Genomic DNA, 22,069 nt, shown 5'->3' with positions numbered 1-22,069 from the left:
GGAATTTCATACAAATTTTTGTGAGATAATTTTACGAGTCAATTTTGTAAAATAGATATATAATTCGATCTGATTTATAAAAAAAATAATATTTATTATGTTAAAAACATTATTTTTCATTTTTAAATATAAATATGATTGATTCATTTCACCGAGTCCACTAATTTTGGACATGTGAATTATTTGACCATTCGAAGGTGAAAACTTGCTCTGAATTTATAATCATCAATATTTTATATATTTTTTCATCACAATTAAATATAATATCATATAATCTCACACATCAAACTTCATCCGTAAATAGTTTTATAAATTAATGTTGTGTTTCAAGATCGGAAAAATTTAATTTAAATAGGGATACTTGATGAATGATTGATTTCTTCGCAAAAATAACCGAAATCAAAATTAAAGATGAACCATTTTTTTAAAATATAAAATCGAAACGGATTTCATATTTTGTTTTCCTAACAATAATTTTTTTAGTTTATTGCTTTATCAAATATTTTAATTTTTTTTAGATATTTTTGATAAATTTGTAATTATTATTTAATTTAAAAACCCATATTAATTTTATTATTATTATTTATTTTCCTTGAAGGCGCCTTTTCCACCACTTTCACGATTTAGGCGTTTAAAGTGAAATTTAGGGTTCTTATTAGAAGCTTGATCTGCATCCAAGTTCTTCCCAATTCCATCAGTTGATCTGTCCGGCGAACACTTACAAAAAGCTTCGAGTTTCGACTGTTGGAATTGTGGAGTTTTCTTAGAAAATGGCATTCTCATTCACTCCACAGCAGCAGCAGCAGCAGCAGCAGCAATCCCCTTTCCAATCTCCTTTCAACCCATCCAATCCTTTCCGACAGACTACCCCATCGCAACCGCAACTGCAGCCTCAATCTCCGTTCCAGTTTCAACTCCAACAGCATCAACCGCAGCTGCAGGTCCAACAACCGCAGCCTCAGCAACCTCAGACACAGCAGCAGCTTTATCTTCTCACTAATGATAAAGCTCCTGCAACTTACAGTACCAAATGGGCGGAGCTTCATCCCGACTCTCAAAAAGTTCTCCATCAAATCGAGTAAATTTCTGCGATTTGAGGAGTTTTTTTCCGGTTTTTTTGAAAAAAATTATTTCTGGTGATTCCAATTGGGTTTTTCTGGGATGCAGGGAGAGAATATTTGGGTACAGAGATGAGAGTCATCGATTGGATCAGTGTAGCCGGCTTTATGATTCATCTGTTTCCAACAACGGGTTTGAGAACGATGCCAGCTCTATCATGCAGGTTTTATGCCCCCCCCCCCCCCCCCCCCCCCCCTCTCTCTCTTTTCCCCCTCTCTGTCACATTCAATCTGATATTTTGTGGGTTTTTGATAATTTCTCCTTGGATATTTGGAGGGATGTACTAAAACTAGCAGAGCTTAAAATTGGTAAAATAATTTTTATATTAGGTATAATTTGTTTGGTTGCCTCCTGTTATTGGCTGTACCATTTGTGGGAAGTTCAACCTCATTGTGCTTGTATTGGACCTTTGTGGCCGTACACAAATTTGCTTTTGTTTTTCGGGCATCATAAATAAATCTCTTTTATGTAAAATGCTGATTTATTTATGATACAACAGTTTCGGTTTATCATGAAAATGAATCTGTTCCTGTGCATCCACAAGAAAAAACTTGTTTGGCATTTTTTTTACTTTAACAGGTTTGTTTGACATATTTTACTTTTGCAGGAACTTGGTGGTATTAGTGTAGCTATAGATAGGCAGAAGGCAATTTTACAAGAGCTAATGACTGTTGTCAAAGATATGCTACGAAACACAGAAGGGGCTGTCCGTTCCTTTATGATGTTACAGCCCAGATTTATTCACCAAAATAAAGCGGCTGCAACAAGTGCTTCTGCACCATCCCAACCTTTAGGAGCCATGACCGCTCAAACTTCAAGTGGTCAACCTGCGGCTAATAATATTCTGCCAGTACTTGATTTCTACAGTGGTGTCCCGAAGAAGCCATCTCCCTTCTTGTGCCAAACTGTTTCCAGATTTGAGAAGTATCTTTCTGAGTGTCGTCAATGGATTGAAGAGTTGGAGCAGCTACTTTTTTTAGATGAAAAGAACTCTTCCAATCCAAGTTCTTCGCTGTTACAATCCCTGCCTAAAGTCATGGCAAATGTACATGACTATTTTGTTCATGTTGCAGCAAAGGTAATGATGAGGTGCCTTCCTTGTGTTGTTTTCTATGTTAACTTTTTACATTATTTGTATTTCTCTTAATATTTATCCTCCAGTTTTAACTTCATAAATTATTAGAATTTACGGTTGTTTCAAATTACGAATCTTTCTTCTTAGTTTTAAAATTACAATATTTGTATTTTTCTCTATAATTCTCTGTTATATTTGCATGGATTTTTTTTATGCTTACATGTCTTTTATTTTTCCTTTGGTGAATTATTTCCAATGACTTGCTTTTGTTAATGATTGTGTAGGTGGAAAGTATTCATCAATACATTGAATCCATGAAAACCGCATATCTTGCTGACAAGCGTCGTCGAGGGGATGGGAATAATCCATTTCTCGAGGCTAATCGACGGGAAACAGCTAAACAGGAGGCCGCCTCTCGAAGGATACACCCAACTCTTCACTTACCTGCAGTTTCAAATCCAACAGCTCAAGCTACTGGACCATTTAACAGCTCAGCTGCACCTGTCTCGTCAATGACAACTAATGCTCCTGCTGCTGTATCTGCTTCTAGTGGAAGTGGATCCTCACTCTTTTCTACTCCATCATTTGCCACATCATCTCCTTCTCTATTCTCTACTCCCACAACTTCTGCTCCAGTTTTGTCTTTGTTAGGAACCACAGCTTCCCCACAGTCATCACCATTTAGTTCCTTATCTGCGGCATCCTCAGCATTTGCCATTTCCACTCCCTTGTTTAGTTCAACCCCAGCTTCTGGATTCTCAACCTTTTCAACACCTTTCGCTACAGGTTACTTTAATTTATTGGATTAATTGCAACGTGTTCTTCTATTGTTATCAAGATTCAAGATGACTAATAACTCCTAGCATGGAAAAGGATGACAGGTTTTTGTGCAAACATTTATGCCAACAAATGGTGACCCTTTTCTCTCCGCCCTGCATCCCTAAATACCAACCTTGGTCTTCTATCATTAATAGAATATTCATCAGTAGGGCTCCACCCAATCTGTTGTTATTCAGTCTGAAAATTGGTGTCATGTCAACCAGTAATGACAATGTACTCGTGACCACTTTTATAAGAAGCCGCATGCTATTCTCTGAAAGATGCCCCACTTATAAAGACACAAAAAGCTCGTTAATTTACTAATCCAGATGATTGAGTAATTATTCTTGTGATATTAAATTCTCAATGGATATTTTTTTTTCAAGCAGGTGCTGCAACTGGATCAGGAGCCAGCTTTGGGACTTTATCCGTGAGTAATTTGATATTTTTTTTGGGCAAACTCTGTTCGTCTTTTTTGCCTATAATTGACCTTTTGATCTGCCCAAGTTTTGACCATACGTTCCAAAATGATACAAAAAAGCTGAATTGTTGATTCGTCTAATTTTCTTCTAATTATTAAGAGTTGTCTGCCCAATGATGCGAGAACTTCTGAAGTAGCAAACATTTACTATTTAGATCACATCAGAGAGAGATTGCTGATAGTCATGGGTAGCACTTTCTTCCTCTTAGCCCCAGACCACAAATTTTCACGTCAATCTTTTCCAGCAGCTAAAGTGAAGTTTTGTTTTATTTTATCATCTTTGCTACTGCAAATTTGTGACCAGTGCACATTTTTTATTGCCTTGATTACAAACAAAAATGCAAGGTTTAGCTGCATATCGATATATTCATTTTCTCTGATATGTATACATCTGTTTGCGTTGACTTTCTTATCATTCATTTATGGTTCCCTCTCTTGTCGCACAGAAGGCGAGAGCAAAAAGTCGTGCGGGCCGTCGCTAATCAGCGAGAATGCATCTCACAGTCTCTTCTCAGCTCGATTCTTTTCCATCGGAATGCAGCAGGCTTTCCTATGCTTGTTTGACGTTGTCCCTTGAATCAACTCAGATAATTCCTCGCCAACAATTGATGTTGAGAATTTACGCCTCTGAATTTATACCCGAATCCCAGATGCTCGAGCACAAGTGCATTTTGTATTTCTTGTATATTGCCTTTAATATTCTTGTTTTCAACCGAATTTTAACCCTCTAAAAATCCATTGTAACAGTGTTTAATGGCATATTTGATGTTTGAAGGCGCAGATGAGACGATTACATTATAACGAGACGTCCAGTTGGTAAATAATTTTATCTGCCTCGATTGCAAATAACCTTCAAATTCATCTCTTTGTTTGATTTCAATTATTGTTGTTATATCAAATAAAATTTTCACGGACTCTGATTAAAACATGCACAACGGATGGGCTGAACTATTCATGTCGATTGAAAGAATGCCTGATTTGAAAGCCAAATCAATTAGTTTGTTATATTTATCGGTGGTGGCCATCACGACAAATTCGTTGTCGAAATGGATCGAAGATAATTTGTTGAGTAACCACTGTTTTTATTTGATATTTTTACATGTACTGAACTCGCGTAAGATCTTCGAAATGAACAATAAAGGGTTTTAATATCATGCTAAACGTCCACGCGTGACATTGATTTATTTAATAGTTTGTACAATTATTTAAAAACAATTCACGCTCTTGGATCATTTATTTGAATCAAGTTAAACCATACATTTTCATAATACTGTACCTACCCAATTTGGTGGATCAAGAATTTGGCTGGATATTTAATTATATGTCGTTTTTCTTTTCGAGATCAAATTTAATTAATAAATAAAACGAAACATTACCAAATCTCGAAGCCTAATTTTTTTGTCGAGAGAAATAAAACTTTAGCTTCAAATCTCGGAGTAGATAATATATTTTTCGACGAATCAATAATTTATTCTGCATCAAGTGTCATTAGTTAACCTTTTTTTTAACAATGGGACCAAAGTCGTTACCTATACATATATATATATATATATAAATAAACGGAGCCACCCATTAGAGCTGATGCTAAGGACATCTCCAACTCTGCGTCAAAATAGCGTGAAACGCCATTTTGGCGCAGGGAATTTCTTTTTTCTTTTTCAATTTTTTTGTTTGTTTTTAATTATAAATATTTAATAATTATAAATATTATTTATCTAATAATATGATATTATTATTATATTAATTTAATAATTAGATATATTTAAATAATATTTTTTTGTTATTTTAATAATTAGATATTTAATAATAAAAAAATTAAAATATTTAATTATATAAATTTATAAATATATTTTTAAATAATTTTATAATTAAACATCTAACACACAAATTTATTGAATATATTTAAACATTCAAGTACACAGTTAAAATAAAAATACAAATTCGAATTCAGATAATTTAAATGCAAATATAATAAATGATAAACAAACTAAATGATCAATAATTTGAAAAATCGGACTGTGAGAATATGTAATTATAATAAAGGATAAACAAACTAAATCATCAATAATTATAAAATGTAATTATAATTATATCACTAAATTTAAAAATTATACATTTAATAACTAATATTAATATTAATTATAATTATATTGTTAAATTTATAAATAAATAGTAAGCAAATGGAATATTCTAGGAATATACTTTTTAGTGTAAGATTTGAAGTAAATGTGTTGGAGATAAATGTTATATTTGGTGCAGAAACTGGACCAAAATAGATTTATGGGTTGGAGATGGCCTAACGACTTAAAGCTAACCTATAATTTCGAAGGCAATATTAAATATGTTATCCAAATTAGCCTGATATATGTTTATTCAAATCAACATAAAAAGAATAACAACCGATAACAATAATCTATGTGTATAATAACTAATTTGATTTGTAAATATGACCTCAAACTAAATTTAACAAATACGATCTTCCTATTTAAACTAAACTTACACGACAAATTTATTTGAAAAACGGATGTATAAATTTCAAAAACTCACACACATCGTATGCCTCTTTCACTAATCTGAACTGTTAAATCTTATTGGACAAATAATCTGAAATATGATCTTCATTGCTAGTGGATTTATGCAATAGTTGGTATACCGGGCAAGAATAGTCAAACCCCTTCACTAATATCATACAAACTTATTGTATAAAGTTTTTTCCAGTATGATTTATCCGATTAATTTGATTTATAAATTATTATATTAACTTGAGAATTTACAGGAGTTTGCATCCAAATGTGAAAAGTAGTAGCAACGGGTTATATGACCAAAAAATAAAAAATCAATCCCCCGATTCTTGTACTAATCTACCAAATCTTCCCAAATTGTTTTCACACCACCATGTTCGCCTTCCTCAACGTGAAATATAATATAATATAATATATAAGAAACCAACGAGAGTTGACACAGACTCGCTAATTTCTTCAACCATGGACTTTATCAGCAGTTGTTTTGGTATTATTATCTGCTTTTACTTTATTCTATGGCTACCGAATACTATACACAAGGGTTAAAAAGTTTCCGCCAGGGCCAACGCCGCTTCCCATCATCGGGAATCTCCACCTGCTCGGCGACCAGCCGCACAAATCACTGGCCAAATTGGCCAAGACTTATGGCCCCCTGATGTGCCTCCGCCTTGGCTTCATCAACACGGTGATCATTTCCTCCTCCGCCATGGCTAAGGAAGTTTTGCAGAAGCAGGACCTTGCATTTTCTAGCAGGTCGGCTCCGAACGCTGTGCATGCCTGCGACCAACCCAAGTACTCTGTGGTGTGGCTGCCGGTGGAGTTGAGGTGGCGCAGCCTCCGTAAAGTTTTGAACTCGAACATCTTCTCTGGAAGCCGCCTGGATGCGAGTCAGCACCTGAGGAGCCGAAAGGTGCAGGAACTAATTGCCTACTGCGGGAAAAGTAGTCAGGCTGGTGAGGCGGTGGATGTGGGGCGTGCCGCATTCAGTACATCGCTGAATCTTCTATCCAACACAATTTTCTCCATGGACTTGACGGACCCCTTTTCTGATTCAGGCAAAGAATTCAGGGATCTGGTATGGAACATCATGGTTGAAGCTGGTAAGACCAATCTGGTGGATTACTTCCCTTTCTTGGAGAAAATCGATCCTCAAGGCATACGTCGCCGTATGACTATTCATTTTGGGAAGATGATCCAGCTTTTTAACGGTTTGATCAACGAAAGATTGGAAAAAGGTAAATCCAAAGATACCGAAACAAATGATGTTCTAGATGTCCTTCTCACCGCCAGTAAAGAAAACCCAGAAGAAATTGACAGATCTCACATCGAACGCATGTGCCTGGTAAACAATATTTTCATTTATTCGTGAACAAGCTTCTGCCTAAATTAAACTTGATGTCCCTAAATTGGATAGTGACTTAAAACTACGAAAACAGGACCTGTTCGTAGCTGGAACTGACACAACTTCCAACACACTGGAGTGGGCAATGACGGAGGCGATTCGTAACCCAGAAACCATGAAAAAAGCCAAATCCGAGCTCGAGAAAATCGTGGGGAAAGGGAAAATTATCGGCGAAGAGGACGTCCAGCGGCTGCCTTATCTCAGATGCATGGTGAAAGAGACTCTGCGAATCCATCCACCGGTGCCGTTCCTGATTCCACGAAAGGTGGAGGAAGACGTGGAAGTACGTGGCTACACTGTGCCCAAAAACTGTCGGGTTTTGGTAAACGCGTGGGCCATTGGAAGGGACGCGGATGCATGGAAGAATCCCCTGGAATTCAAGCCGGAGAGGTTTCTGGAATCGGACATGGATGTGCGTGGAAGGGATTTTGAGCTAATTCCGTTCGGCGCGGGTAGAAGGATCTGCCCTGGATTGCCGCTTGCCATCCGAATGGTGCCTGTGATGCTGGGTTCCCTGTTGAATTCGTTTGATTGGAAACTTGAAGGTGGGAGTCCTCCGGAAGAATTGGACATGGAGGAGAAATTCGGAATCACTTTGCAGAAGGCGCTACCACTTCGAGCAGTCCCCATTCATCTGTAAGCATAGATTTGCAGGGTCGGAAGGTTCTTTTTAGAATTTTCTGTGAACTCTACTACCACTCCAATCAACACGTAGATAAAATTTAATAAAGTCAAAGGTGGAGAAAAACTCAGAAGGGAACCATTAGCATTGTGATAGTACGATAATATTTGAATAAATTAAAACATGAAAACCAAATCATAAAAAAATAAAAAATTATGATCATAGATGATACATGAATTGGAGAAATTATTTTATCAACATGACACACTTTTCAAAACTCTTATTGGTTGACTTTTACTGCTCAACAACTCTTTGTCGCAGTTTGTTATAATATGCATATAACAATTTTGGTATACTCAGCAAATATATGATCGTCTTTAACATCTATTATGTTATTTACAATCCTCATCTAAGATCTGACATGCCCGTAATTTGCTTTCCTTTCACGGCATTTTTTCGGTTTACTACATTGTTTTTATTCAGTAATCTTATTTTTCCGACTATTTGTTTTGTTGTTGAATGATTTTTCAGTTTTTGACAATCATCAACTATAACTCCTAAGAAAAAATGTTTTTAGCCGTGATAGCTCATTAGGTTTTCATTTGTGACTAAAAATATGTATAATCTACATATTCTTCAACAACATAACTAATGAATGGTGCTGTAATTTTTTCAAATATCATGATATTTTTGATATCATTTTTATATATTTAGTATCAATATTATCAACATGTAAATTTTTAACTATTATTTCTCAATCACGGTGAGAAAAACACTTGATAATCTTTTCAAATGTCTATATCTTATAACTGTATCCTCGTTTAATTTGACACAATTCAGGAAAATCATCTCGTTCGTCATTTTTTAGAAGCTTTGGAACAATGATTGTGTGCATCGTATCACGGGGATGATATAATTTCAATCTCATTTGTTGTGTTTAGAATATAATATTATATTATTCATTGAAACAAAACAAATTTTCTTCTATCGAGTTTACATTTTATTTTATAATATTTATATTTAGTGGAACGACATTCAAATATATGTCAAACTATTTGTTTTATTCAATATCTCATCTAATAACTGTTTAGATTTCATGAGCATTTTATGACAAATAAAATTAAATTGATGAAATAATGTAGAATTCTATTTGAATTTCACTATTTGGCTAAATGAATTTATTTTGCGAGGTCATCATATATTTTATAAATTAATTGGTTAGCTACTTTGACTGAGGAAAAAGACAAAAACAACCTCTTAGCCAACTCGAAATATATCGAGATAATATTGGAGGAAATAAAGTGCAACCGAATCAATATCTCAATTTATCAAAAATGCACAAAATTGATCTATTGTATCCACAAAGCTTTAAAATTGTTCTCATACCATTATAAATAGATTGAGAATTATGCACATTTTTTTCATGTATTTCTTTTCCGAAATGAAGAATTTTTTCTTTTTGAAAAAAATTTTATTCTTTGAGAAATATTGACATTTTATATGACATCCATATGTCGCAAACCGTGAAGTAGAAACACAATGACTATATAACACTTAAAAGTTTACACATACAATTCTTCAATTTCTTCTTCATTGTGCTTCGTTGAAAGTTAAATCTTAATCATTCTTTATCTTAACATTTTGCTTTAAATACAATGTTACTTAGTTAAACCTAATTTAAAATATCTATAAAAAAAAATGTGTTTGAATTATATCATACAAAGATGGGCCGAACCCATCTAAGGTCCGGGGTATCACTATTGCACGAAAACACAACCTAACCGTTGAGTTGCGCGCTTTGATGCTGCATGTCTTGTAATAAGTCAATCTATCAGCAGCCCCAGCCATCAGACAGCATCCACTCAGAATCATACTTGCGATTTTAATTCAACTTTCAACACCCTACATTATAACGTTAATTGCGTAGTTCCAACCTCACACAAAGAAGGCAAACACTGAAAAGGGACAAATGAAATTCCAAAAAAGAAACCTGAGTAACATGTTTCAGTATGTCTACAAAGAACGCACACTGCCCATGTTTGCATACAAACGCTACTGTTTTATAACATGTGTATCTTTGTCAAATAATATTTTGAGGCCCACCCCACCCTCACATATTTACTTTATATCGACCAATTACACCAAATAATTTACTGAATAACTTGAGTTCCAAACGCCCCTGAACTTCCTACCAACGACACAACATCACCTACGTGCACGAAACACTTGAATTCTTCACAACTGTACTAAATAGGTTCATAGTGTATGACATTTTGATGGAACATCCACAGTTTCAATGAATAAAATGGAACACACACTCTTGAATTCCGCTCAAGAAACACTCAAAATAACTCCATCAAACATTTCAAAATCTCTCAGGATAACATTGTCCCAGCACGAGCAGATATTTGCAACAAAAAAGCTATAAGCAGAACTTCGTTTTAGGAGACAAAAAACGCTTGAACCTCTTTTTTGCACGAACGATTAGCTGATTGACTTCAGCATTGAATATTCTCGCTCGATTATTTACAGATTATCCAATCAGTTTTACCATCTTTAAAGATGTTGATGTACATCCTGAATGGCCTGTGGATCTTGATGCAAAACCGGATGACATCTCATGGTTGATAACTGCAGTAGATTCCATCAAAGTCTTAGGAATGAATGGTTCAAGGTAGTTACGTTCGATAATTTTTACCTCCTTGAAGTTTACTATCGGTAGCTTGTTTTCGGTCCTATAAATTGACCTTTACAGTTTTGGGTATAAATCTCTGACAATATTAAATTTAATCTTGATTTACTTTTTCTAAATGGTTTATGACTTTATGTTAAGAATACAGCAAGTTTGATGTTTTCGATTGGTTATCTTTTGTCTGTCACAGTGTTTTGAATTTTTACATGTACAGAAGGAAGACTACAAGATGGCCATTAGAAAGTACCGCAAGGCTCTCAAGTATCTCTGGTTTATGCTGGGAGATGGAAGACATTAACGAAGGTGAATGAAATAATGTCTATTGACTGAATCTGGATAACAGGCTTCATTCATTATCTTATTGCCTGATCCTTATGTTTCTATAGTGCAGAGTGAGTCTCTGAAAAAACGAAGTTTCAGATCCTTACAAATAGTTCTGTGAGTTCATGTTCTCTTTCCCTCATACCCGTACAGCTCTCTTTTGTGAATCACCTACCATTATACCTTATGCGTATTAGAGTGAGTCTCTGAGAAAAACGAAGTTTCAGATCCTTACAAATAGTTCTGTGAGTTCACGTTCTCTTTCCCTCATACCCGTACAGCTCTCTTTTGTGAATCACCTACCATTATACCTTATGCGTATTTTTGCATTTTAGTTTCATTTCTTAATGCAGGGTTACCTTACCTCTTTTGAAGGCACTGTTACATTTACTTAGTTTCCTCTGAAAATGAAAGCACTAACTGGTTTTTCCTCTGAAAATGAAAGCACTAACTGGTTTGACAATCTAACCAATTTTTTTTAAAAGGTTAAATGAATAGTTTACATTTTCCCTGTTTAACATACTTATACTGCAGAAGATCAGGACTTGCTGAGCCCTCTATTTTGCATTGGGGCTAATGAATTTGCATCTTTGCTTCAGGTCTGCAAGTTGAGGTCAGGAAATCTTAAAGGAGCATTGCTGGATGCAGACATTGCAATTCGTGATGGTAAAGATAATGCAAAAGCTTTCTACCACCAAGGCCAGGTTGGTGCCCGATGTTAGATGAAAATTGTATGCATTGACTTGTGGTTTTTTCAGGAGCTGTCATTATATGTTCACATGCTTCCTCTATTTTTTTTTTCTATCCCGCCTTTGCTCTAATGTGTTCTTTCAGATTTTCCTCTGTAAAATGATGCTTGAGTTAAACATGCTTCTGCAGTGCTCTATATGTGTTGGTTTTGTTGATCTTAAATTTTAATATATGCCAAAAGCCATAAGCCCATAACCACCCCCTTTACTCATAGCTAGGCTCTTCCTATTCCAGTCTGTCCAAATCTTTTATTTGCTCAATAAACACGAGCAAACTCCATCAATTCATGTCTTCATATCATTCCTCGACCTTTCCACTTCTCTGCCACTGCCAATTTTTTTGATGAAATAAAAGCAAAGAAAAATATTGTTAAATTTTTTTGAGTAAATTCAGCAGTGGTGGTTCCGATAAGATTAAATTCAGGAACTTGGTTGCTTCGTGTTTCTTCTAGTTATTTTATTTGGATTCACCTCTTTCTGGAGAATCTATCTCAGTTATTTAAAAGCTTTTCCTGCCATGAACTGCTTTGTATAAATTCTAGTTTTGCTGCTACCTTTTTCAGGTGTATATGGCACTCAACAATATAGAATCTCGGAGCCAAATGACAGTAAGGACTCCGTCCCCACCACTGTCTTCTACAAAATTAGGATAAATTCTTATATATTGGTGACAGTACGTGATGGTTAGTTTGGTTAGTTTGGTAAAAAAATTCATCTGTGAGATGGCTAGAAAATTTAATGGATGTTTTTGTCTATAGGTGGTGTAAAGAAAGAGCTTGCTATTGAAAAGAAGAAGGTAGCCACCTTTCAAATTTATATGAACAGTTAAATGATATGTGTCGATCTAATAATTTAATTTGTGGACCTCGTTAACAGATTGCTAATAGAATTGAACAAGAGAGAGAGGCATTCTCCAGAATGTTTCAATAGAGATTGAGGTGATATGCTGTTCTCTCTCTGGTTTTCATTTTTTTCCCTTTATTCATGTATTCTTGATTTAAGCTGATTGACATATGCTTTTGGGTTGAAATACAGGTTACTGGTAACATGGTGTGGCTTTAAACTCCTTTGGTCCTGCAAAAAATCTGTTAAAGAATTGCAGACTATATGCCACCACTACACCAAATTTTGCCCGAATTTGTTGCACAGCCAATATTTATGTGGTCTAACATTGACTTGTGAGCTTATGGATATTTCTTATTGACATCGATGTTTGATCTCTACATCCCTGATCATTTGAAATATTTTTACAACCAAAGTACAAAAAAAAAAGCATTATATTCGAACAAAAATTGATGATCTTTTTTTCTTGACTTAGTCTCTGTTTTTATTGTTAAGTTGGTGACTTCGCTTTAGATTTAGAAAAAGTATTTTCCCGGTAATTGTTTAGGTTTCCCACTTCCATATTTGCACGTCGCATTTCTGTTTTCTTGGTGACATTGTGAGATATATCGTGAAGATATAACTTCTGCGGACTCCCGAAAGCAGAATCTCCGCTGTTTTCTGTTACAAGTTTTCTTCCATCGATTATCTCCTGCCTGCTATTGGAATTTGTTAACTAGCTCTTGTTTTTGGCAAATCATATTCCTCTTTTTTCCCTCTAATTGCACTGATGTAGCAGAGAATCTGATCTGCCGATATACGAAAAGCTTTAAATTCCAACCTTCTTGCTTGGAAAGTGATTTCTATCATCCAAAGAGTCTGCCTTTTAAGTTGTTTGGACTTGTTTTAATTTTGATCCTTCCCTCTGCTTGTCGTATATTTTCATTCAAAGTTATCCCCGAGCTTGTTTCTTTCGATGATCACCACCTGGAGTTTCAGCTTTTCCTCTTTGAACCTGATGCTCATATCTGTAGTTCCTAGCTGAGTTTTAAGCTCGGAAATGGCGGTATTTCCTTCTATAACTCTGGCTTCTGCACTCGTCAATTCGCCTGCATCATTTCAAGTTCATCGATGTTGGGTCGGAAGTGTAACAATGACCGAGTGAGAATCATCTGTAGCCCGTTTGAGATTTTCTTTTATATCTTGCATGCTGTCAGTCTATCTAGACCCATTAGGCCTGATAATGGCTCATATTCTAGAATTCATGGTTCAATTGGGATTGAACAATTTAGACATGGTTCCAGACAATTTCGATTTTAATTTGAACTGAAACTTATTTATTCACGTGTCAATAAGGAAAAAGTAACAATATAATGTGTGGTAATCATATTTATTGGAGTTAATAATTTTAATATTATATTAGAACATATTATCAATACTTTTTTTTACTAAAAATTGATTTCAGCGGAGTTCAGACTTTGATAATTTTTTAATTCAAAGTAGAAGGGATTTGATGCCTCTGCTAAATCCTCTTCTAACTCCACCATTGATGATATCAGTGCTAATAACTAACTAGAGCGGAACTTCTTCTCCTCAGACAGAAACTTTGCGAACCGGACAAGAGCTTCTTCGTTCGTGCCCTCTCCCGGAACCGCCTCGGGTTTGCCCGTCTCCAAATTAACTCTTGACACCGGCTTTTTCAGTAAACTGTCACCAATTTGCACCAGAGACTGCAAATTCTTGATAGTTGAAATATCAAGCGATGATGCATCTCCAGCCAATTTGTCCTCCTTTAGTTTAGATCAAAGTTTGAAATTCAAAATGCTAAAGTTTAACTCGACAAATTTAATAATAAGATAAAAAAACGTGATCAATTTATATATTTTAAAAACACCTGAATGCGAAGGTAATTTTGTTCGTTTTGTAAGGATTGGAAAACAGTCGAGACGTGGATATCAACCATATCAGAGCTTGCGTCTCCAAAAGCATCAATCAATGGAGTGGCACCATTATTGTACACCCATGCTAGTAAGCCCCAATTGGCTGCATCCTTAGCGTTATATTTCTCTTCTAGTTGGGCTATTCCCGTGCCAAGTGACAGCACCAGCATCCTGTTACTGTCTAGTGGTTGCATGTCCACAAGATCAAAATTATTCATCAATATTTCTTTGGATATGTGTGTCATGGCCATTAGTGTCTGCAAAATAAATTGATGTGAAGGTCAGTGACATTCTTGGATGACCCGTGAGATTCTTTTTAGATAATGAGTGTCAAAATTGTAAATTTAGAGACCCTTCGGATAATACACTCACTGGATTGTTCGCAGCAACTCCTCCATCGATAAGATCGAATGTGCGTATGCTTCTATTTGAATCCTTAATCTCGAAATAGTGTGGTGGAAGAAAAGTGGGAGCCGCAGAGGTACCCAAGCACACATCTGATAACAGGGCATTCTTGGAAACATTTGATTTTCCCTGTCAAGAAATTCCAATAAATGATGCATCACATTACAACTCCTCATGTTTTGACGTAAAAATTTGGTAAGAATCAATTGAGAAAATGAAGGGTATCCTTTTTCTTTCTTTTTATACATCTTTTGTCGTGAAGACAACCGGTTGGAGTCTCTTTAGATCAAATGTAGGTATGACCACGTTTGTTAACGTCTGAATGATTGTAAGATTGCCTAATAACCCCTCGACCAATGATCTCAAGTACTTCCCATCATACTTTGGCCCGCCAATCAAATTTGTGACCTTGCTTACGAAGCTGTTTCGGTTGGAACCAAGTTGCGAATTCTTGATCAATATGACAAAATGATGCTAAAAAAGTTTAAGAACATTTGTATCCTTACACACTGTCGGGGAAGATCTTTGGGCCATGCTCCAGGTAGAAGCTTGTAATGTTTCTTGCAGCAAATATGGGGCGATTATCCTTATCAGGAGCAGTGATCATAGTAGCAACAAGACCTCCAGTGCTTGTCCCTGCAATTACGTCAAAATAATCTGCAACTCTTGCATTTGGGCCATCCAATTCCTGTCAAAAATGAACCAAAAACTCGTCGTAGAACGAGTGAGCCTGAATGGCGGCATTCACATCAAAAGAAAAAAGATATGATCTTCTAGGAAGTACCTGGAGTTTGGATTCGAGGAAGGCAAGAACGGTTCCAGGGATAATACCTCTAATTCCACCACCGTCAATGCTCAAGATTGTCACCGTTGTACCTTTAGTTTGAGCTGTAGCGATTGGAAGTAGCAAGAAATGGAGAGTTGTGAGCCATTTGAGTGAAAACAAGATAGCCCTCTTCTCCATTTTCCTGCACAATAAAAAAAAAAATATCTGTAAAGTACGGAGATATAACTCGATTCCAGCTTCAGTTCCCAAAGATAACATGTGTGAAAGCTTACAGTACTAATATTCAGAAAAAGTCAAGTCTTGTAGTGACATATCGTATGGGTTAAAATCAATGAGAGAATATCTTTCGCTGTCACTTCTCGAAGTCATGTCGGGTCTAAACCAATTTTTGATTAACCTACGGGCCTATATATAATGGGCCAGCTAAAAAATTCTCAAGCCGACTTGATTGTGTTTTGTTTAACATAATTATAAAGATTGTATGTATTAACAATGTTAAAAGTACACTCATTTGTAATATCTACAATCATTATATTTTGACATAAAAAAATTTCATTTTGAATTATAGATTTTGAACATCTAAGATGTTGATGTAAGTATTATCTGGACCTTGAGATTGTTAGAGACCGACCGAAGATTAATAACTATATCCATATTCTACTTAATATGGAAATTTTTGATTTAAAACAATATAAAAGCAGGTATATAAATATCAATAATAATCACCATAAGAACATTTGGACGGTAATTTCTTTATTAAGGAACTGTTTGGTACAGTTTTATACAAATTTCTATTACATGTTCATTCTATGTATGATTTACTCATTAGATATTTTAGTTTATTATATATCTATGAAATCAAATATTTTGTCATTCAAAGGAGTCTACAATAATAATATTATATATTATTATTAGTGAGATGAAGTTCAAAATGAAGAAATGGCTTGTTTTGAAGTGGATGTCACACGTTCGAGGAATTTTTGTTCGTATTTGACACGTTATATATCTTTATTTAAAAAGAATACCTCGTAGATCAATTATTTCAATCCGACTTGCAAGTTGCAACCTCTTTATTACATTGCGAAAACATTAAAAAATTATATCAACCATTTTTTTACAGACTTTTCATGCCTTAAACTTTACCCCATTTTTTTTCTCAAATTACCGTGCACAAAGTTTGGAAAAATGACTTGTAGTGGACTAAAAAAAATCATACGAATTCTTGCATGCAACGAATACTTCAAATAAAAACTGAAAACTTGGTTAGTAAAAAAGTGTGCGCAAATTTGTCTGATAAAATCTGAAGAGATATCGAACATGGAGACGATCAACATTGCATTGATCAATCACGCGTATGAACTTAATCATGTCAATAATGGTCAGTATCTACAAAAACTAGACGATTCTCTTCTTTCAGCAAGATCAATCAAATAGAATTAGTTTAGTCTCCGTGCAGGAAGCTCTCGTAAGTAGTTCCTTTGAGAGTTCTTTTAACGTCATCCCAGTTCTTCACATGTTCTGATAGTGGTCCTTTGTGTATCTTGACTTGGCGACTGGTTAGCTCCATTTGTGGCAACTCCAAAAATTTTCGCACTTCCATCAGTTTCTGCAAATGGAATTAATTTTGATATTTAAAAAAAATTGTTCCTGAGGTTTTCACTCACTAGCAGTGGAAGAAAGAGAGGGACAATGGGGGCAGCCATCCCCTTTTTAATCTTGCTATGAACGTTTATATTTTCACGATTCTAAAAAGGAGAAGAATGATTATTCATCCCCATTCCGCTACCTTTTAGATGCACAAAAAAAAGCAATTCAATTAATCATGTCATCTAGCAGAGTCTTAGGAACATTCTTGATCACAAGTAGTAAAACACCCCAAGTAGTCGCAGACAAGTCCATATGTATAAACTAGAATATCCTAAAACCAGTTGATAAGTTTGATGGCAACCTAGCCAATGAACGTCACCTATTACATGAAAAACCACTTACAGTACGATTCTTTAGTAGGTCTTCATAATAAAGAACCATATGTCTGGTGCTGCGGAAATAATCTAATGCATCCAAAACCATATCCTCCATTTGCTTGAGATCCATCATAAGTGATGTTAAATGGATTGTTGGTTTATATCCAGCAAGAGTATCGGCCTGAGATCAATGGGTTTTAAAAATGAGTTGTCTAGAGTTAACGCAATTCCTATAAGCGGCATTGGAGGCTGAAAGAGTTACCTCTTGACGTGAATGCACATGGGACTTGTGAATACCATTCAAGAGTTTAGCATTTCGATCGTAGGAATTAGCGAGCACCGAAACCATCCTGCGCAGATGATTTTTCCGAAAGAGAAAAATTACAGAGACACCCCTGTCGTTGAAATATTCAACTATTTCTTTGTGACATTCCATCAATCCCTGAAATATTTTATTACGAAACCAAAATCACATCACGTGGTGAGTTTTGATACACGATACTTGCTTTTAAAATACTTCACTAAGTGGTCTTAGCTAATTGCTTTATTAGCAAAGGCTGAAGTAGAAGCCTTAATACCAGCATTTTTCTGCCTCTTATTTCCGATTATAGGTACAGTTTTATAAGTTAAAACGCAATAAAACATTGCTATTTAAAAAGGTAGCTTCTCTATTCTGTCGCACTCAGGTGTTTAAGTCATCTCGAAAGTCATAAATAAAGGCTGATAGCTAGAATAAAGTTTGACAAGCAACCTGATTAAGCATCCACTTGAATCCAATGGCAGCCGAGCATTGATTCTTAGATGCGCTAGTAAACCAGTCCATATTGAAAACTTGGTCTAGAGTCGACAATATTGAAGAAACATTGCTTCTCCTTTCCATAACGGAAAATATCTCTCCATTAGAACTAACATTACCATGACTATTTAAAAATGTCTCAAACCAGCCACTTCCGGATCTTTGCATAGACACAATGGCAAACAAGCGCACTGGATTGCAAGCACATTCGGCCCTGAAACATATAAAGTTGCGAACATTTCTCCCACACCTTATTGACTAAAACTGAATTTCAAGAAACAACGACGTAACAATTACCTGCTAAAGGTCGTGGGATTTGGGTAATGAAAGTATGGAGTTTGAGATCTATCAATGCCAATATCATGACACCGCTGCGTTGGATTAACTTCAAAGCTTCCAAATTTTTGACGGGTATAAAAATTGGCTTGATTTAGACAGACTGAACATGTGTAGAGACTGCACACTACAGCGAATGCTAAGACTAACGCCCTTAATGAAGCTTGGGATTTCTTGGGCGGTTTAATGATTAAAGGGTCCTGTAACATACAGAATCCAATACTATGAATAAACGTGTACATTGCCGAAAATAGGATTCTGACGAACATACTAAGCTTATAAAAACATACTACTACATCAAATTAATCAGTTTTTCCATGAAATCAAAGCAACCGAAAAAAGAAGCAAGAGAATCGGGACATAAAAGCAAAAGGGAGAAAAACAGATAGCAAAACCACATCAAGAGGGGGGGAAGCCTAAATCCCAAAATTAGTATATAATATAGGAAAAGAACAAGGTAGGATTCCATGTAATCCCGTAAATATCATGCAAAGATCAAAACTTGCAAGAACAAGGACATCAAGTGCCTCATAACCCATCCCGGTTTCCCAACCCACCAATTAACTTCAAATTTCACAATGCACAGAAGTAAAAACATACGCAGTCCAACAAAAAATCTTGAAATTTTGAAACTTGTCTGATAAAAAGATAGAAAATGGGGCAAGAAAAAGGTAAAATCTCTGTTTTAAACAACAAACGACAACCCACTACTTTGATAAACAAAAACCCCCAAAAAAAGAAGGCAAATTAAAAAAAAAAAAAAAAAAACTAATGCCAACAATGTAAGGCAACAAAAAACTCACCTCGGTGAAGAGACAGATATCTACACCCATTTATACATCTCTCAAGAAAGAGACAATCCAATCCAAAAGGGTTCCTTCTCAAAAACCTCAGATTTATCCAATTACTCGAAACCACCAAGGAAAAACTTGAGAATATAAGTATATATCTAAAGAATGCGACACTGGATCTCCTAGTCGGTAACATAAATTAATCAGAAAAAATCGAAACTCCTGTCTCGTTAAGAACGGAGATATTAAAGTGCGCCAGCTGGGTCGCTACTGCTGCTTTTTTTTTTACAACTCTCAGCCTTCTTCGTACTGCGTATTATATACACAAGAAAATATAGAATGATGTATTTTATTTGTATATATACTCAACACGCGTGGCCAGTGATTGAGTGCAACTCTGTCTAACTGCGAACTAACCTGATTCCCGTCCGGGTTTCTCGTGGAATTGGAATTAGACCTGGAATCGGGGAAACCTGAATCATATTCAACATCTTCGATATACTGGAGGGGCCCGCTTGAGAAGACAACATTATGGAAAACAGACATGCCAAAAGGCCAAAGTTTGGAGCAAGCTGGTGCGTTTTGGACCTGGCTCGGCTCCGACATTAGTTTCGATCATCAACCTACGACACGTTTGACCATAATTTTTTTTTATAAATTAATTATTATATAATAATTTATTTCAGGGACTTTTTAAATTATTTTTGGGGTTTCCGTCTCTCTCTCTCTGCATCTGCCATTGAATTTGGATGAGGATTCTAATTATTTTCTTTTGTTTCCAAGATTGCAATGTTCTAAGATAAGGGATTAAAAAAAAAATAATTAAAGGATCTCTTCAATAAATCACATCTTAACTATAAATCAACGTCAGCATAAATAATTTTTTTATTTATTACGTATTCATACTTATTATTATTATGTTAATCAAAATACTTACTTTACTTTGTGTAATCAATAATTGGATTTTTACTATGTATACACATATTCAAACATAAAATAAATATCTTGGAAAACTTAGCTGTCTATTCTCAAGTTAGGTCGTGAGATTAACTATTAGGAAAAAATTTACGTGAAACGGTCTTACGGGTTGTATTTTGTGATATGGATCTCTTATTTGGGTCATGCATGAAAAGATATTACTTTTTATGCTAAGAGTATTTTTTTTATTGTAAATATCGGTAGAATTAATGTATCTCACAGATAAAGATTCGTGAGACCGTTTCACAAGAGACTTACTCTAACTATTATCATAAAAAGAAACCGAGCCACATTGTCAAACCTTTGTCTAGGACAATTGGTCTGATTCATTCGTAATTAATTACGATAATTTAGTTCTGCCAAACACATACCTTCTTTCATTTCGGGGGAAAAAGAAGCTTCGGTGTAATTTTGACCGAATTATTATTATTATCATTATCATTATTTGTATTTTTCATCCTTTGTCCTAATCTTTCGATTTTTTGACAATTTTAATTATTTTTAGTCAAGACTTGTGATGTGCAAATATATATGTCTACCCTGAATTTATGTCGTATCAGTGTCACTTTTGAAAATTATTCATTTTCTATAACATTTATTACATAATCTATTTCTCTCTTTATTATATATTTATATTAATATACTTTATATCATTAACTACTTCAATTAAAAATTTGACAAAAATTTTATTAAAGGATACAATAATTATATACATCCAATATATGCATGTTACATAATTAGTGTGTTTTTCCTTATCACATTGACTTAAATAAATAACATATTTGTTGATCAATAGAAGATTCAAAATCCTCTTCCTAATTTATTATGCAAAAATATTTGTAAATAAATACATTTTGAAATATATTCCTTGATTACCAAATCAATTGAAGCAACCCGAGCCCATTGGTTGGCCCGTGAGTAAAACTAGTGTGTCATCAGTTAGGTTCAAGTCTAGAAGGCCCAATTATGAAATTCGGAAACATGCAAGGATGTTGAAAAATAATAGGCCCAATAGTGATATTTACCATAGTCCAGTTATAACATGCAACTAAAAATGTGAAACATTGTTCAAAACAATACCAACCCGTCTACAAAATATGTGGGTTGAATTTATAATTTAGCAACTATAAAAATGAGAGATCGGCCTGCTTCAATCCACAAAATTACACCTAAAATTGATTAAGTTCGTCGAGTCAAACTTTTACCACTTAGAATAAGTGCGTTGAATAATTATTTTCCGGCCCGTCAAAATGATAGATTATCCTACCCCCGGGTTAATAGTAGATTGTGGACCGACGCACCTCACTGATCCATTTCAGATATCTAAAAACATCCATCATAAAATAAATAAATGATAAAATTAATATTTTGATAATGATTATGATAATTTTATTATTATTCATGTTCAGATTCGATGATACTATATATTTGGAAATAACCATTAAAAT

The 22,069-nt window shown here is 34.9% G+C and overlaps 5 protein-coding genes across 10 annotated transcripts; 3 read left to right on the top strand and 2 right to left on the bottom strand.

Moving 5' to 3' along the window:
• The first annotated feature begins 609 nt into the window (after positions 1 to 609).
• LOC142522927 (nuclear pore complex protein NUP58-like) lies at positions 610 to 4,325 on the top strand. 2 transcript variants are annotated; one of them, XM_075626522.1, is made up of 6 exons: positions 610 to 1,078; positions 1,168 to 1,282; positions 1,727 to 2,197; positions 2,479 to 2,980; positions 3,403 to 3,443; positions 3,944 to 4,325. In XM_075626522.1, the coding sequence occupies exons 1-6, from the start codon at positions 771 to 773 to the stop codon at positions 3,974 to 3,976; spliced, it is 1,470 nt and encodes a 489-aa protein (XP_075482637.1). In that variant the 5' UTR covers positions 610 to 770; the 3' UTR covers positions 3,977 to 4,325. The 2 variants fall into 2 exon arrangements, with proteins under 2 accessions (XP_075482637.1, XP_075482636.1); XM_075626521.1 differs by having other exon boundaries at positions 3,941 to 4,325.
• Positions 4,239 to 8,059, top strand: LOC142522928 (geraniol 8-hydroxylase-like). Its single transcript, XM_075626523.1, has 3 exons — positions 4,239 to 4,310; positions 6,557 to 7,358; positions 7,453 to 8,059. Exons 1-3 carry the CDS (start codon positions 4,276 to 4,278, stop codon positions 8,056 to 8,058), a joined length of 1,443 nt encoding a protein of 480 aa, XP_075482638.1. The 5' UTR covers positions 4,239 to 4,275; the 3' UTR covers position 8,059.
• A 1,950-nt stretch (positions 8,060 to 10,009) lies between these two features.
• On the top strand, positions 10,010 to 12,864 carry LOC142522115 (peptidyl-prolyl cis-trans isomerase CYP40-like). Its single transcript, XM_075625268.1, has 8 exons — positions 10,010 to 10,034; positions 10,573 to 10,714; positions 10,923 to 11,035; positions 11,588 to 11,757; positions 11,888 to 11,948; positions 12,366 to 12,485; positions 12,561 to 12,598; positions 12,838 to 12,864. Exons 1-8 carry the CDS (start codon positions 10,010 to 10,012, stop codon positions 12,862 to 12,864), a joined length of 696 nt encoding a protein of 231 aa, XP_075481383.1.
• A 1,187-nt stretch (positions 12,865 to 14,051) lies between these two features.
• On the bottom strand, positions 14,052 to 16,030 carry LOC142523344 (patatin-like protein 2). 2 transcript variants are annotated; one of them, XM_075627111.1, is made up of 6 exons: positions 15,754 to 16,030; positions 15,476 to 15,657; positions 15,216 to 15,390; positions 14,937 to 15,098; positions 14,519 to 14,821; positions 14,052 to 14,414 (listed from the first exon to the last, which is right to left on the bottom strand). In XM_075627111.1, exons 1-6 carry the CDS (start codon positions 16,012 to 16,014, stop codon positions 14,193 to 14,195), a joined length of 1,305 nt encoding a protein of 434 aa, XP_075483226.1. In that variant the 5' UTR covers positions 16,015 to 16,030; the 3' UTR covers positions 14,052 to 14,192. The 2 variants fall into 2 exon arrangements, with proteins under 2 accessions (XP_075483226.1, XP_075483225.1); XM_075627110.1 differs by having other exon boundaries at positions 15,216 to 15,399; positions 15,754 to 16,029.
• Positions 16,031 to 16,957: 927 nt separating this feature from the next.
• Positions 16,958 to 20,290, bottom strand: LOC142523235 (uncharacterized). Of its 4 annotated transcripts, XM_075626929.1 has the most exons (7): positions 20,061 to 20,102; positions 19,656 to 19,759; positions 18,814 to 19,052; positions 18,472 to 18,730; positions 17,983 to 18,162; positions 17,746 to 17,901; positions 16,958 to 17,362 (listed from the first exon to the last, which is right to left on the bottom strand). In XM_075626929.1, the coding sequence occupies exons 2-7, from the start codon at positions 19,683 to 19,685 to the stop codon at positions 17,198 to 17,200; spliced, it is 1,029 nt and encodes a 342-aa protein (XP_075483044.1). In that variant the 5' UTR covers positions 19,686 to 19,759; positions 20,061 to 20,102; the 3' UTR covers positions 16,958 to 17,197. The 4 variants fall into 4 exon arrangements, with proteins under 4 accessions (XP_075483044.1, XP_075483041.1, XP_075483042.1 ...); XM_075626926.1 differs by lacking the exon at positions 19,656 to 19,759 and having other exon boundaries at positions 20,061 to 20,290; XM_075626927.1 differs by lacking the exons at positions 19,656 to 19,759; positions 20,061 to 20,102 and adding an exon at positions 20,117 to 20,284.
• Positions 20,291 to 22,069: the final 1,779 nt, after the last annotated feature.

The sequence above is a fragment of the Primulina tabacum genome, chromosome 13 (genome assembly GCF_025594145.1).
Source record: "Primulina tabacum isolate GXHZ01 chromosome 13, ASM2559414v2, whole genome shotgun sequence".
Taxonomy (NCBI): Eukaryota; Viridiplantae; Streptophyta; class Magnoliopsida; order Lamiales; family Gesneriaceae; genus Primulina; species Primulina tabacum.
The sequence above is the reverse complement of the archived record's forward strand: the minus strand, read 5'-3'. Positions and strand labels throughout refer to the sequence as shown.